Source organism: Lygodium microphyllum, chromosome 15 (assembly GCF_053477565.2).
Source record: "Lygodium microphyllum isolate KBCC chromosome 15, Lygodium_microphyllum_v1.1.10, whole genome shotgun sequence".
In the NCBI taxonomy this organism is placed as follows: domain Eukaryota; kingdom Viridiplantae; phylum Streptophyta; class Polypodiopsida; order Schizaeales; family Lygodiaceae; genus Lygodium; species Lygodium microphyllum.
In genome coordinates this window covers 10,736,215-10,752,635 of record NC_141149.1, presented here as the reverse complement: position 1 = coordinate 10,752,635, position 16,421 = coordinate 10,736,215, and the positions used below count along the sequence as shown (strand labels likewise).

General features: G+C 42.4%; 1 protein-coding gene across 10 annotated transcripts in view; it reads left to right on the top strand.

Moving 5' to 3' along the window:
- The first annotated feature begins 3,081 nt into the window (after positions 1–3,081).
- LOC148024264 (pentatricopeptide repeat-containing protein At4g04370-like) overlaps positions 3,082–16,421 on the top strand; it is a 56,140-nt gene continuing 42,800 nt past the window's right edge. For 2 of the 10 annotated variants that reach the window (XM_087693872.1, XM_087693865.1), the window contains exons 1-5: positions 3,082–3,999; positions 4,234–4,346; positions 4,517–7,818; positions 8,005–8,225; positions 8,324–8,384. In XM_087693872.1, coding sequence (XP_087549998.1) covers positions 4,343–4,346; positions 4,517–7,722 — 3,210 coding nt within the window. In that variant the 5' untranslated portion in view covers positions 3,082–3,999; positions 4,234–4,342 and the 3' untranslated portion in view covers positions 7,723–7,818; positions 8,005–8,225; positions 8,324–8,384. Of the gene's footprint in view, positions 4,000–4,233; positions 4,347–4,516; positions 7,819–8,004; positions 8,226–8,323; positions 8,385–8,484; positions 9,127–16,421 lie in introns of those variants that run through there. The other 8 variants (XM_087693871.1, XM_087693874.1, XM_087693868.1 and 5 more) reach the window with 8 other exon arrangements.

The following is a 16,421-nucleotide window of genomic DNA, read 5'->3' as shown; positions in this document are numbered from 1 at the left end:
AAGGACTTCTTGAAGAAAAAGTTTGAGATGAAGGATTTGGATGAGCTGAGATACTTTCTTAGTATTGAGGTGATCAGATGTGATGATAGTATATGGCTATCCCAAAGGCAGTATGGCTTGAATATGTTATCCAAGTATGGTATGACAACATATAAGCCTCTTTCAATACCATTGGAGCAAAATGTTAAGTTGAGTGCTAGCATTGGGGATGAGATAAAAGATGCTACTATGTTCAGGAGGATAGTAGGGAGTTTGATTTACATGACTATCACAAGGCCAGACTTGAGCTATGATGTTGGCCTTGTCAATCAGTTTATGTAGATGCCTAGAAAGCCTCATTTGGATGTAGCCAAATGCATATTGAGGTATGTGAAGTCCACTTTACATTATGGACTTTTTTATGAGGCAGGTAAGGATGCGCAGATCTTTGGATACACAGATGCAGATTGGGCTAGTAGCATGTTAGATAAAAGATCTACTAGTGAATTCATGTTTTCCCTTGGTAGTGCATCAGTTACATGGAGCATCAAAAAGCAACCTACAGTTGCTTTATCGAGTAGAAAGGCTGAGTATAGAGACGCTGCTATGGCAGCATATGAGGTGGTATGGTTGCAAAAGTTATTAGGTGATTTGGATGTGCAGGGAGATGGTCCAGTTGTCATTTATTATGAGAACATGAGCAGCATGCAGCTAGCTAGGAATCCAATGTTCCATGCTAGGACAAAACACAGAGGTGCACTACCACTTTGTGAGAGAGAAGGTACTTACAGGAGAGATTGACTTGGTATATGTCAGCACATAGGATCAGATAGCTAACATTTTCACAAAGGCATTGGGTGCAGAGAAACTTCGAAAGCTCCGAAGCTTACTTAAAGTTGCAGAGATAGAGTTGAGCTTGAGGGAGAAGTGTTGAGATGGCAAGCTCAACACTTGTAGACATTGATGATGGTCCGCACGTCTACACTTAGCACGTTGGTGGTCATTATGATACTCACATAGCCACTAACTTATCACTTATTATATTTAGTTTGTTAAACCTACCTACAACTGGCAAAGATATAGCACCAGTCGACTAGTGTAGCATGTTATACACTATTTGACTTAGTAGGCCACTTTCCTTTATGTTGTATCTTATCTATACTTTGTGTACATTGTACAGTGTGTGGAAGAAGAAGAAAAAATCAGCAAGAAAACATTTTGGCCTCCATCTCTCTTCTTGTGTTCTTGAGTGAGCTTCCTCTTGTGTATACAGTGTGTGTTTGGTGCAACAACTCAAGCAAGTCCCCCCACCACACGATTCTTGACAATCATTGATGATCACACCATTGATAATCACAAAACGTGTAGGACCTTCACAATCGTATCTACTATTAGAGAGCCAATCTCCCCATCTATTTATTTGGGAAGTCAAAGAAAGGAAATCATGTGCGAGGGTTTTATTCGGAGAGAACTGAGGTGACCAAGGTAGTGCATGCATGCAATTTCCCCTATATTACATTAGCCAATATGTAGTCCTTTTCCTACTGTAGGCAAGGATAGTGAATTAGGACCCTTTACCCACAATTGATATTATTGTAGTACAAGCTTGGCCTAATAGGTGTTGGGAAACCTTCCATATAGAAATTGTGAGGGGGGGATTTGCCACATATAAAAAATGAGAATATGACTAGTGGAAAACTTAATGGACCCTTGCTTGAGGCATTGTAAAGAAAATGCCACAATAGCCTTGTGCATTTTCCTTTTTTCCTCATCTACAATGGATTTTCTCCTATAAGTCCATAATGAACGGATTTCAATCTCTACCATGTCTAGGCCATTGTTCTTTGAATGTAGCCAAAAAGTCAATGTCCATGGACTCCCCATTTTTTTGAGCTTCTTCACTTGTGTATTAGAGGCCCTCCGCTTCCACCCTAGGGACACTTCCCGACTGAAGAGAGTCGCATGAAGAGTAAACATGTGCATGATTGGAGGAGACATGACCTTAAATGCATTTAAGTAGTAAATGCATTAAAGGAAGCAACTTGAAGCTAGCCCACTACGCTCATACCCAACTTTCTCCTTATCTTCCCTTATTAAAACCTTCTCTTTTCATAGGTAAGTTCTATTCTCCTCAATACTTGTCACAACATCCCCTTTGTATGCTAATTCTCCAAGGTGAGTGGGTACAAGATTGGGGAGAGAGAGAGAGAGAGAGAGAGAGAGAGAGAGAGTTATTCTTTTCATTGTTGTATCCATCAATGCTTTTGGGTTCCTTGGGGTTACAAGTTGACTTGGACTAGCATGAGGAATGACCTTAGCAACCTTCCCCTTTACTTGCATTTTGGCCTTCATCTCTATGCTAGGCTCTAGTGCACCCAGATGATTTCCTGAAACGATCAACCAATTAGGTATACATCATAAGATGGTTGATGATAAGAGATGGGTGACTGTGAAAGCAAATAAAGTTCGGTTTGCTTCATATTTTAAAGCTAAGTGATGTGATTTGTTGCTTCAAGGTGGAGGTCTACACTTTCTTTCCACATTTTATATGAAGGCTCTTTATCTGGAAATATGTTGTGCTATTGTAAGACCTCTAGTGATAGATGTGCATTCTATACTACATGTGAGGAGATTCCTGCTCATCTTGTTATTTCTTACCTAGTTGCTAGATAGTTCTAGGTTTCATTTCCCAAGGATGGGCTTACATGCTAGCATACAATGATCCGTTCTTGGATTTTGAGCAAGATGTGCCACAACCACTTTACAACCAGAGCATAACTATCTCTTTAATTTTTTGCATTGGATTGGTCTTTGGCACATCTAGTGGATGCATAATACTTTCATTTTTGATTAGTCTTAGGTATCCATGGTCATATAGGGTTGTTATTGTGGCAAGTTCCATGGTTTTTGTTGATCCTCATAGATGACTGCTTTGTGGATGGATGTCGTCCCCACCACCCCTATATAGTATCCAAGTTGGAGAGAAGGCCCTTTGTAAATATTTCCTTTGTGGATGGATGTCGTCCCACCCACCACCCCTCTAGAAGCCAAGGTTGGACAGAACGCCCTTTGTAAATATTTCCACTGATATAATACATATTACTAATTACCAAGCGAGAGAGAGAGAGAGAGATTATTATTACTGGTGAAACAGTTTATACTGAAGAAAGAGGGGGAGAGACCGAAGTCAGATTACTCGTCTGAGAGGTCTTGTCCATTGGCAGCTTGATACTGTGCAGCGTGCAAGCATGCAGGTGTTCTCCCAGGATGATTGGATCCCATGACATATGGCAGTTTCTTCTGTTCCTGCGCCATGCGTTTAGTCTATTTGTGATTCTTGTACTTTTCCAGTAATTAATAGAATTGCCCTTTACTAAAAACCAAAGAGAGAGTCATCGATCCTAGAGCTGATCCGTTCGTTCAACTTAAGCTGTACTTGGCATTGTCCCGATGATCACTACTGAAGAACCAAGCAAGGGCGGGCCTGGAGAGTTAATGAGGGGGTTTGATATGCAGAAAAGAATGAAGTGCTTCGAAAAACCTCATTCATAATCTCCACCCTCACAATTGGATTGTGTTTTCAGAAATATGAATGCTTCTGATATCAATTTGTCAAGGGTATGGTACAGACACAAGTTCCTGTAATCCGTTGCACAGACAATGAAGCAGGGAAATCCATTTTTGAGCCCTCCGATGGCTTGGCACAGTGGAGAAACCAATGGAATTGCTCGGATATCCGAAATGTAGAAGTTCCTATTCCAATTAAGCCCCTTAGTTTTGAAAGGCGCCAAGGGAACAATTGTATTCTTCCGTGAGGGATTGGTACTGCATATCTATGTTTCTGTGATGCCCCTAGACACAATGCATCTTCAGATCTTGGCACACTTCCATACACCAGGAGTTTTCATCTGCACGGAGATGTCTGCACACTCTAGCTGGGGCATCATGAGGTTCCAGCCTTTACCTTGGCGTAGCTTTGTCAGGCTATCCCGGTTTGGCATGGTGAAATGCACAACACAGGTGAACATGCCTCTATTTTCCCCTCTTTGCTCTCCCCATAATGAACCCGAGTGGTTAAATTCAAAGCTAGGACCAAATCATATATTTTGTACGGACGGTCCTATGTTCTTCATCATCCGTAGGGAAGCTCTTTCTCGTAATGCTGCTTATACGTTTTTCTACTTATGCCTTTGGTGACCTGGTGATGATCTATATCAATATATGACGAGTTTCTGTCACTGTGGCTTTCAACAGGTAGTCATGATCCTTTTGAGTAGGGTGAAATGAGACTCTCTGAATCTGTCAAGAGTGTTGATTCGAATTATCACATTCAGATTGTGGGTTTCGCAAGTCCGATGCTCCTATGGGTAAGTGTTCCTAAACTCTCAAAGTATTTCATGTGTTGCCATTCTTCTAAAAGCTGGCTGATTAATTGTATTCCGTTAAAATATTTTATCAATTGCTATTCTCCTCAAGCTAAGGTAGTGATTGCATAGTAAGTAACACTAACAGAGGTTACCTCTTGGCATTTGGACAGAGGTGAGGGATTTGTGCAGGACGGGGCAGTTGATGGATGCAGTGGCCATGCTGCAAATGCTTGGTGAAAGAGGCAGTGGAAAGCTGGAGGACTATGTTTGTCTGTTGCAGTCGTGTGTTAAAATAAAAGCTTTGAGCCTTGGCAAACAGGTCCATTCTCTTATTGTCAAAGCCATTCCCGATGAAAGCATTGTTATAGAGAATGCCCTTGTCAATATGTATTGCAGGTGTGGGAGTTTGGCTGATGCCCACAGTCTGTTTGACAGAATGCTGAAACGAGACATGTCCACATGGACCAACATGATTGCAGGGTATGCCATACATGGGCCACCTGAGTATGCCATCAAGCTTTTCAGAGAAATGAAAGAGGAAAATTTACAGCCTGATGCTGATATCCTATTAAGCATTGTCAAGGCTTGTGCCAAGACAGGAGATTTAGAACAAGGGAAGCAGATTCATACTATTTTAAAGAAGAGAGGGATGCACACAAATATTCTGGTTAGTAGCAGCCTAGCTAATATGTATGCCAAGTGTGGTAGCATCGAGCTTGCTTATCAAGAGTTCAAGAGTATGCTGATAAAGGATGTAGTTTCATGGAACACGATGCTCTCAGGGTTTGTGCAGCATAAATGCTTTGATGAGGCATTGGATCTTTTCCAGCAGATGGTTAAGGAAGGTGTGAGGCCAGACATGGTCACACTGTCAAACATGCTTAAAGCATGCACCAGCATACAGTCTGTAAAAAGTGGTAGGAGAATACATGATTACATACTTGTGAACAGACTAGACCATGATACATCTGTAGCCAGTACCCTGGTTGACATGTATGTGAAATGTGGAAGCATAGAGGATGCACAAAAGTTGTTTGATACTATGCCTATGCAGAGCAAGGCCTCTTGGAATGCGATGATTGCAGGTTATGCCCAATCAGGCCGTGCAGAGGTGTCATTGAAATTGTTCTGGCAAATGGAAGCAGGAAGTGAAAAGCCAACCATGGTGACATATATCAACACTTTTAAAGCATGCGCTGTACTTGGAGTAGCTGAGCAGGGCAAGAAGATCCAGGAAAGGTTTTTAATGAGTGGCATAAAGGCCAATATAATATTGGGAAACGTACTGGTAGACATGTATTGCAAATGTGGTAGTATGAAGGATGCTCGCCAGACCTTTGATAGAATGCCATTGAGGGATGTGATTTCCTGGAATGCATTGATTGCAGGGTATGCACAACATGGGCCTGCAGAAGAGTCATTTATTCTTTTTAGTCAGATGGAAAGTGGAAGTGTTATACCAGATGGAGTGACCTTTCTAAGTGTTCTCAAGGCGTGCATCAGTTTAGGAGTCCTTGAACAAGCAAAGCAGCTCCACTCTTACATCTTGCAAACTGAACATGAAACAGACATTTTTGTTCTGAGCACTCTTGTAGATGTGTATGCCAAAGGTGGAAGCCTTGAAGATGCACGTGGGATGTTTGAGAAAATGCAGAAAAGGAATGTCGTTGCATGGAACTCTTTGATTGCAGGTTATGTCCAGCATGGACATCTTCATGAAGCTTTCAAACTTATTCAGCTAATGGAGGAGACAGATCTTAAATCAGTTCCAATGACTTTCTTGAGTGTACTCAAGGGATGTGTGGACCTTGGAAAGTTGGAACATGGCAGGATTATTCATTTTCACATTATCAGTCGAGGATTTGAAAGAAATGTCTACATTGGAAGCACACTTGTAGACATGTATGGCAGATGTGGGGCTGTCAAAGATGCACATTCTGTGTTTGACCGTTTGCCGGAACGGAATGTGGTCACCTGGAATGCATTAATTGCTGGTTATGCACTACAGGACTGTTTATCAACAGTTTTTGAACTACTGTCAAGAATGGAACAGAAGGGATTAGAACCGGATGGAGTTACGTTTTTAAATGCTGTTCAAGTTTGTGCAACCTCAGCATGCCTGCATAGGGCTAAACAAATGCATTTTTATATTGTGGAAAGTGGATTTGATTATGACCTCTTTATAGGAAACTCACTAGTTGATTTGTACTTCAAATGCAGTAGTTTAGACGATGCCCAGAAAGTCTTTGGTGGAATGCCTAAAAAAGATATTGTCTCATGGAATTCTATGATTGCTGGTTATATTTTTCTTGGTCTCAATCAAGAAGCATGTAAACTGTTTCAACAAATGGATAATCAAGGTGTAAAGGCGAATGAAGTAACATTCTTCAGTATTCTCAAGGTTTGTGCTACTCTAGGAAATCTGAAACTGGGCAGGGATGTACATGTGTCCATTAAAAAAAGTGGACTTAAGTTGGATGCCTTTTTGGGGACTTCCCTCATTGATATGTATGCAAAGTGTGGGAAGTTCGAGGAAGCTTTTGAAGTTTTTGATTCTCTTCCTGGTCGAGAAGTATCCCCCTGGAATGCAATAAGTACAGGATGCATTCACAACGGGTATGTTGAAGAAGCTTTCAAAAATTTTCAAGCAATGAAACGGGAAAATATTGAGCCCGATAGGGTCACATTTATTAACATCCTCAAGGCTTGTGGCAGTCTTGGTATTTTGGAACAGGGCAAGCAGATACATCTATCTGTGCAAGAGCATGGGGTTATGCCTGATATTCACATAGAAAATGTTCTGATTGACATGTATAGTAAATGCGGTGATATGAATGCTGCTGGGAAAATCTTTGATGAAATGGAGGAACGGGACATGGTTTCTTGGAATGCTATGATCAGTGGAAATGCTCAAAATGGACATGTCATTGAGACTCTTGAAATGTTCCACAAAATGCATGCAGAAGGCCAGATGGTTGATCATATTGCTTTTGTCAGTGTTCTTTGTGTATGCAGCCATGCTGGCCTCCTTGATGAGAGCTGCTATTACTTTGCTTGCTTGAAAGAGCATAATATTCAACCAACTCATGAGCACTATGCTTGCATGGTTGATACATTAGGTCGTGCAGGCTGTTTGCAGGAGGCTGCAGACCTGGTCCATACTCTTCCTTCTCAACCTAATATAGGTGTGTGGATGGCCTTACTAGGTGCCTGCCGGTCCAACAATGATTGGCAACTGGCAAAAGAGGCAGCAGGAAGTATAATGGAGATTGACCCTAAATATCATTCTGCGTATGTGCTGCTATCTAATATATGTGTTGAAGTAGAAAATTTGGAGGCAATGTGCAGGTGGGAAAGTTTTACAGAGACATGTTAGTTGTGACAAAGGCTGTCGACTATTTCCTGTTGGAGTTCATTGTGCAGCTTCCCACTGGCATTGCCCTCAAATGGGAACATTTTGGGCTGGAAACAGGTAGTACTTTTCAACATTGGTTTTTTGCAGCTTCCAGAAAACATCCTGCTGTGTGTTGACTGGTGGTTTACTGGTGCCTGTGCCCATGCTTTGTCATCAGTGCATGTTTTGTTTGGACCTTTGGACCTTTCATATATGTTGAAAGAGTTACTCACCTGTGCTGGCTCATTTGTCTTACTCCTGCAGGTTCTTCGAGGGGGCCTATTTTTTGAAAGCAGCCATTTACACACTGGCAGTGGAATCACATCATGGCCTCCTGTTTGTGCTTGTGTAGCACATTGTCGGCTCACATTGACACTGGTCATGTGGCATATTTTCACACTCAACTGGCAATCCTGTTGCTCTACACACGACTTTTGCTGCCACATCTTATTCTGCAGCCAGAGCAACTAAGGTCTGTCACTCAGGTATTCACCGATGTTAATACCTTTTAAGTAACTTTTCATGTATTTTGAGTTATGCAGTTATTAGCTTTTTGGACTCGTTTTTTGTACTGCTTTAACAGATCTCTTTCCATTGGGTTCATCGAAGCATTATTGTGCCTGTCCAAGTCTTTAGCCACTCAGGTATTTTGCCGATGCCTAGACCCTTGCATACTTGTTCTGTTTGTGACTTGTGCTTTTGCTGCTGTTTGGGTTCTGGTTTGTCTCTAATACTGTTATTCAGTCACGCATGCAGTTTTCTCTTATTTGTAGCAGATGGTCTTGCCATTCTAGGACCAAAACATCACTTTGCCTTGTGCTTCTAGGGATCGGCTGATACCAGGATGCTGAAGTCTGACCTCTAACAGGGGGGCTTCTGCTATAGCCTCTCATTGCTGGGTCATGAAGGAGCCAACGGATTGACTTGCAAGTGGTGCACAAAAAGACAAAGTAGAAGCAAGAATGAGAAGAATGCTCTCAAGTTTGCACACGACAAGAATGAGCTTATCCATTCACTTTCTGGCTGTTATACATGGTCACGGGCTGGGCTTTCACCGTAGTTGGGCACCTCTCCCTTCTATTGAGTTCTAGGCTGGACTTTCTTGCTTATCGTATACATATTTGGCTTGCATAGGCCGCTACGAAAGTTACAAAAGTGAACGGAAGTTAGTGCTTGCACCATTTCCGAGTTGTGGGTCTTCCTTCCTGATGGAAAATATTACAACTTACACAGACATTGCACTTGGCTTCCAAAAATATTCTTACAAATAATTACGTGATTGTGAACATTGATCGAAAATTATTGCATGCCTTAAACCTTGGTCAGTTCCGTCACCACTTTATCCGTTTATAGTTAATATTACTCCCTCCTAGTAGAGTGCTAGTTCTATGGCACTCTTCATCGGAGGTAGCACGCTTCAGCTTGCATTGAAGATGAGGAATGTTGGGGACATTGGGGTGGCTGTTGGGAGAAAAGTAGTGGTTGTTATTTGGAGTTCGTTGGTTTTTTTGTGGATGTCGGATGTCAAGTAGAAAGTGGTGGTTCAAATTAGATGGGCTCTTAAGATTGGTATATGCTATTGCTAGACTGATTGGATTTAAATAGAAGTTCAAAGCTGGTCATTGTGGAGGATGTTTAGCTGGTAGAAATTGTAAGCTGCTAGATTAGTTTGTACTTGCACGGAAAACCTCTCGTTCTCTTTCCCTAGGGAAGTGCTAATTTATTTTCTATGCACAAGACATGTTGATGGGTTGGTAGATGAACTCTTGGCAAGTTAGAGTTTTGTCCCATGCTTGAGGACCAAATCCGTGTATAGGTTATGGTGCAATAGACTATTATGTAGTTAGAAGACAACTTGATGCCTTCTATTTGTTGAGTGTTGATGAGCAAGGCACCAATTGATGGGTGATGGAAGGGAAGGATTGTCGTTGTTGAGGGATAGCCAAGTCAATAAATCTTGAGGTAATTGAGTGGAGTGGGCTCACGATCATGGATGCTAGGGGGGTGGTGGTTTTTAGGGCATATCCTTAAGTAAAGATTACAGTGCTATGTGAGGTTGCAATGTTGGGCGATTTTTGATTGGCTTGCAGACTGATTTGCTTTCAATATCATTGCCCTAGCAATGAGAGAATGGGTAGAATTGTGTTAGTAACCCAAGGAGATATGTCTAACTATAGGTGAGTCGAGACTCCCTAGGTGTGTCTTGTCCTTGATGTACCTTGAGTTTACGTGGGGGAATAGGAAGCCGGGCTAGGGGGTTAGGGATGGAGCCAGTTGATTGAGGCAACTAGGTGTTGCCAACTTGAGGACTCCTAGGTGCGGTGCCATGTTTGTGCATGTATATTTTTTATTTTCTTTCTTTCTTTTGATATACGATGCAATACAAAAGGATTTTCAACCTTTGTAAGGGGGATGAGGTGGTAAGATGGAGGAGGTGTTAGTCATAGTGTCCAATGTTTTAGTGTATGGTGTGGACACGAAGTTAATAAGTGTGAGAAAAGATGCAACAACCCTATTTTTTGAATTTGAGGGATTTTCAAAATTTGCTCCATCTTGCCTATCTTTGCTATTTTCAATTGTGCAGAAATACTTAGAGACCCTAAAAGTGCAAAAACCCTAATTTTAGAGTTTGGAGCTTGTTGAAAAATTGTACAATTTCTCATTCATCTTGCTCATCTCATCTCTAATTTCAAAGAAATTGTTAATCTCACACTCATTGCCAAGAAATTTGGGGGTTTTCGACTAGTCCAATTTTTGAAATTTCTTGAAATTTTTAGGAGAAATTTGGGGCTTTTGTGATCTTTGGGTTCGGCATGCAACTTAGGCTGTTGTTTTTTGTAGTCAATTTGCATTCCAAGGTGACATTTCATCGTTGTAAGGCTTGAAGTGGAAAATTTCTTCAATTTCTTGAAATTTCTTTGAGAAAATTTGGGGCTTTCGCATTTCACGTATTCCAAGGTAGCAAATAGGTGTAGTTATAGTATTTATTTAGTGATCGATACATGTTGGGCACGGAAACTCGTACAAATTTGGAGATTTATAATATTAATTTTTTAAAATTGACTTTTGGGACACGCATTTCACAGTACAAGAGTATATTGCTGTTCTGAGCAGTATTGGTATACTTTACGAAGCATTTAAGTACTTTGAGACAGTTTTGGGATAGTTTTATGATTGCATTATCAATCCCATGTTGGGATTTTGATACTCATATGAGTACATTTTGTACTTCAGCTTGGAAGTGTTTGGTTGCAGTTTGTGCATCTTATTGTAGCAATGGCTCAACAAGGGCACAGTGATCGTAGCAACATTTTGGGTGACTCGAGGACAAATTGGATGGTACCAATTACTCCTTGTGGAGTTTCATGGTGCGCAATTTGTTGGTTGGTAAGGGTCTTTGGGATTTTGTGACCCGTGATTCTACTAGACCAAGAGGATTTGCTTCTCAAATGCTTCGCAAAGGGGCTAGAGAACAGCAAGCTGGCCATGTTGCTATCCATATTTCTCCTATAGAAGAACAAAGGAAATGGGACTCCAAAGATACATAGGCCTTGTTTTAATTGCTCTATCAGTCAAGAGAGCAATAGTACCTCATATTCGGTCTTGTAAGGCCTCTAAGGTAGCATGGGTTATCCTTGACCAAATGTTTGCAGCTAGAAATGAGGCCAAAATCTCTTACTTGAGAAGAGAATTGGCAAATGCACACATGGATGAGGGTGATACTCGATGAAGAGATGGTTAACATCACACTTAACTCTATTCCAAAGTCTTACTCGGTTTCCATATTTCATTGCATTTGTCCTTGAGGGGGGCACATAGCCCTTCACATTCATGTGGTTAACCAACCTCTTATTGCAGGAGGAACAGACTCGCAAGAACATGACTATAAGATCAAGTGATGTAGCTATGCTTTCTAGGTATAAAAGCAAAGGCAAAGGCAAGCAACAAGTGAAAAATCAGCCCAAGGCTGATGTGAGACAATCATTTGGCAAGGCTGTCTAAGATGTAGAAAAAGGGAAAAAGAAGGGTAGATGCCACTATTGCAAGAAGCCCGGCCATTACATAGACGAATGTAGAAAAAGGTTAGCAAAGGAGAAAAAGGACTTTGGCTTGGTTGTCCATGAGGACACGCCTATGGTTCATTCATCAATTAATGTTGCTGAAATGTAGCATACATGGTATTTTTGATAGTGGTGTTGTCAAAATAATAGGTATGCTTTGATACCATGTTAAAATAGTGTGACAGAACGGTATGCACTCGTACCATATTAGAGAGATAATAGGGTTTGCAAGGAGAAACATAGAGTGTACGGCAGACACAAAGAGAAGAAGAAACTGTGAGAAAACACAGAAGAAGAAAAAGATCAATGATGAATGATTGAATCATGCTAAGTGAATTAGAGCCGGTATAGTGCAGCTGAAGCTCTGAAGATGATTGCATTGTCATGTTGATTAGGTGGCACCACCTATAGGGAATCTGCGCTATTGGGGAGTGAAATGCAGCCCTCTAGGTGGTGTATATCGAAGTAATGCTGAATGGTGAAGGAAAGGATAGCCAACTATAGAGGGAGTGAAACACAGTCCTCAAGAGCTGTTAGAGACAGAAGGATATGTTGAAATCTCTCTGAGATGATGGCTGCTATCAAGGTGATTGTTGGGTAGCAAGTTGAGAAGAAAATGCAAAAATATTTGATGAAAATCTCTCCATGTAAGTGGCTGCAAACATGTGGTTGCTGTGGGCATCCCTTTAGGAGTGAAGAAAACACAAAAATGCAGGTATTAGATGCATGGCTGATAAAGAGAGTGTAACCTATTGTACACAGACTGAAACTACAGCAAATGCAAGTTTAAGGATGATGCCAGGTGAGAAAGGCCGACGCTAGATGATGTAGGTTGCAAAACACTAGGTGGAGATGCATACAGAAGCCGCAAATCATAGTGTCCTCCTCACAGGGTGTGAAGGACAGTGGAGAGAATGGAGAAAGGAGAGAAGAATGTGGAATAGAGTGATAGAGTGTTAGAAGGAATGAATGTGTGGGATGTTAAATGAGGTAAGTCAATGCCATATTTATAGGCGTAGGCTGTCTCAAGTGGTGCCCCAACTCTCTCGAGTGGCGCCAACCGAAATCTCTCGGGTGGCACCTCGGCTCTCTTGGGTGGTGCCCATACACTAACTAATGATCAAAAGAAAGCCTTTTTGGGGCTATAAATGGAAACCAAAAATAGGAATGAAGTAGAGGAAATGTACTGAATGACTTGATTTCTCACCACCCCCTCTCAATCCCAAAAAGAAGCGAAAAAGAGGAGAGAGAGAGAGAGAGAGAGAGAGAGAGAGAGAGAGAGAGAGAGAGAGAGAGAGAGATGAGCATTTCTACTAGCACTGGCAATGCGTGTGGCTCATCTTATTCAAGAGTTTTAGTTGAAATCGTATCAGCAGGCCAAATTGCAGCATCTGACGGAGACTTTGCAAGATAATGCGTGTCAGACTCATAAGTTCTTTCGAGCCCTCCATGCCTCTCGTGCTAGAGAGAATATGACTAGACTCCTGGATGCAGAAGGGCACCTGGTCCTTGATCCGCAGACTATTGTGCATATGTGTAGGAATTATTTCATCGACCTTCTTGGTTCCACTTCTCCACCTTCAGCCCAAACTACTCAGGCCCGTTCAGTTTTTTATGACCTGGTCCGTAATCAGGTTCCGCAGGACATGCAAGCCACTATGGAGTCAGATATTTGTGAGGCGGAGGTTATGGATGTTTTGTTACACTTACCCAAGGATAAAAGTCCTGGCTGGGATGGTCTCACCAATGAGTTCTTTGAGGTTTTTGCTACCCAATTGGCGAAACCATTGACGTCTTTGTTTCAGCAGGTGTGGGAAACGGGGATTATGCCTTCCTCATGGAAAGAAGGACTTATTAAACTGCTTCCAAAGGTTCCTTCGCCGTCTATGTTGAAACATTGGCGCCCAATTTCTTTAATGGGTTCTATGTACAAAATCTTTTCCAAAGTAATGGCGAATCGGCTCCACAAGCATCTCCCTGCCATTGTGCATCCTCTTCAATATGGTTTCATTAAGGGCCGAAACATTCTGCACAATGTATTAAATGTGCAATTGGCGATTGATTATGCAAGTCATTCTAATCAGGAGGTCGTACTGATTCAATTGGACCTGGAAAAGGCTTTCGACTATCTGGACTGGTCTTTTGTTGCAGAGCTTATGTCTGCTATGGGCTTTGGTGATCGGATGTCTCGACTGATCTACATCATCAGTGCAGCGGCGTCTTCGCGAGTCATGTTGAATGGAGGCGTTATCGAGCCATTTGCCCTTGCCCGCTCTATCAGACAGGGGTGCCCATTGAGCCCTCTCTTCTTTGCCCTTGCGACTCATCCAGTTCTTTCGATGTTATCTCATATGGCAGCTTCCACTCAGTTGGCTGGATTGTCGCTTCCTTTTGGACAACATTTCATTAGTCAATCCTTGGCTGATGACAGCTTTATGATTCTGCGGGCGGATAATGATAACCTTCGCAAAGCATTGGATGTTTGGGCTCTCTTTGGTCAGGCTTCCGGCCTTCGCATCAATGCATTGAAATCAGCCATTCTCAGCTGCACGGAGTCGGATTTGCAGTCATTGAACTGGCAGGGTATCGTTGTGCCTCGTGGCTCCATTGTCAGGCATCTTGGCTACCCCTTGGGCGTTGATGTTCCCCCAAAACAGCTTCTACAGTGGACTTCTCAGAAACTGGCGGCTAAGTTCCTGTATTGGAAGTCTCAGGCTTGGCCATTCCATGTTCGCCTCAAAGTAGCCCAGACAATTATGTTGCCGATGCTCACATATTTCTTGCCCTTGCTGCCCTGGACTACTACTACTCTGAATGCTCTGACTCAGTTTATTCGTTTTATGTTATGGAAGAAAGATTCCTTGCATGCATGCATTTCCTGGATTTCTCGGTCGCATGCATGCACCCCCAAATGCATGGGTGGAGGAGCTATTTTGGATGCCCAAACTCACATGTTGGCCCTCCGTTGGTCTCTTTTCCGTGCCATGTGCTCAGATCATCGTCCGTGGGTCGTTATAGCCCATTATTTCCTTGAGGAGCATGGGCTTCGGCATGGCAATACCCAAATCCAGAGTTCGTGGTGGCATGTTCTTAATGTCGATTCCCGTTTCTGTAGTTCCTCTTCATCACTGCTTGCCCATTTGGTATGTTCCTGGAAATTGGTCCTCCGGAAGGCTCAGTGGCATCCGGCGGAGGATCGCTTAGCTGCTAATTCTTTTCAACTGGAATTGCTGGCAGTCTCGCGGTTACTTTCATGGGAAGGTAAACAAGGGCTTCGACCACAATTCAACCGTATGGCACGTTTGGGCTTAACTTCAGTCGCGGATGCCACCCTTGCCAGTCGCAATGTGTTAATATCATTTCGTACAACCAGGAGGATTTTTAGGATCCCTCGTGGATACAGGCATTTATGGGAACAGCTTTTGATGGTGTTCCAGAGTAGACAACCCTTTCCTGCCCTTGCTTCGGATCGTCCTTGACAGGATTGGGACTTTGAAGGCCGGCTGAGTTTAGGCAAAGCTTCCGCTAACCAGGTCTATCATCTTCTGATTAAAGATCATCACTGGCTGGTCACTAAAGCTAATGCTCTATGGGGATTACGTAAATCCCGGTCATGGTGGAGGGTAACTGTGATGGAAGGGTGGCTGAACAAGACACCCTTCAAATATAAGATCTTTCTTTGGAGGGTGATGATTGGGGGTCTTCCGCTTGCTTCGGCTCTTTCCAACGACGAATATCCAATGGCAACTATTTCTTTTGCACCACTAGTGTCGAATCTGCCCGTCACCGATTTATTTCTTGCCCTATCGCTAAGAAAATATGGTCGTTCTTGTCAGCCGTTTGGAGAGCGGTGGTTGGTTTCTTGCTAAGGCCCTTTGATTAGGTCTTTGTGCAGCCCAAATACCCAACACCGGCATAGCCACATATAAAGCTCGTGTTTCACTTTCTTCGATATTGGGGCTGTTGGCATAACTGGACCATTCGGAATGCTTTTCTTTTTGATTCCGCCTGTAATGTTCAGCGGCATATTGCTAGGCTTAAGGGTCTCTTGTATTGGCAGATAGATCTTCTTCAGCATTCTGACTTACTTTCCCGGGAGGACTTGCGTCCCTGGCATATGGCAATTTCCTCTACATCTTTGCCATGACTTTGTAACTCTTAGAACTAGAACCTTTTCACATGATGGCTTAGTGCCATCATGTATCTTGTAATCAAGTAAACTTGTACTTTTTTCGTAATTAATACAATTACCTTTTACGAAAAAAAAAGAAGAGAGAGAGAGATGAAGATCAATTGTGAAGTCCTAGTATTCAACTTGTAAGGGGACGTGTAGTGAAGAATGGTAGACATGATGAGTTGATAGTACTTGAAACTCAACCTTGGGAGAGAAGCCATAAGCTCTAATACTTCATGGTAAAAGGTATATAAAAGCCTAGCCACCAAGTGATGGTTGAAACATCCAACGACCTGAACTAGGAAGAACCTATAGATCATGGGCATGAAGGGGAATCTATGGGTGAGATGGCATGGAGATGTCAATCACCCGAAGAAGGTAAAGGGTGTGTGAAGAATTGTAGGATGAGTAGGGAACAAGCGGAAGGAATGGAACCCCCCTCGAAA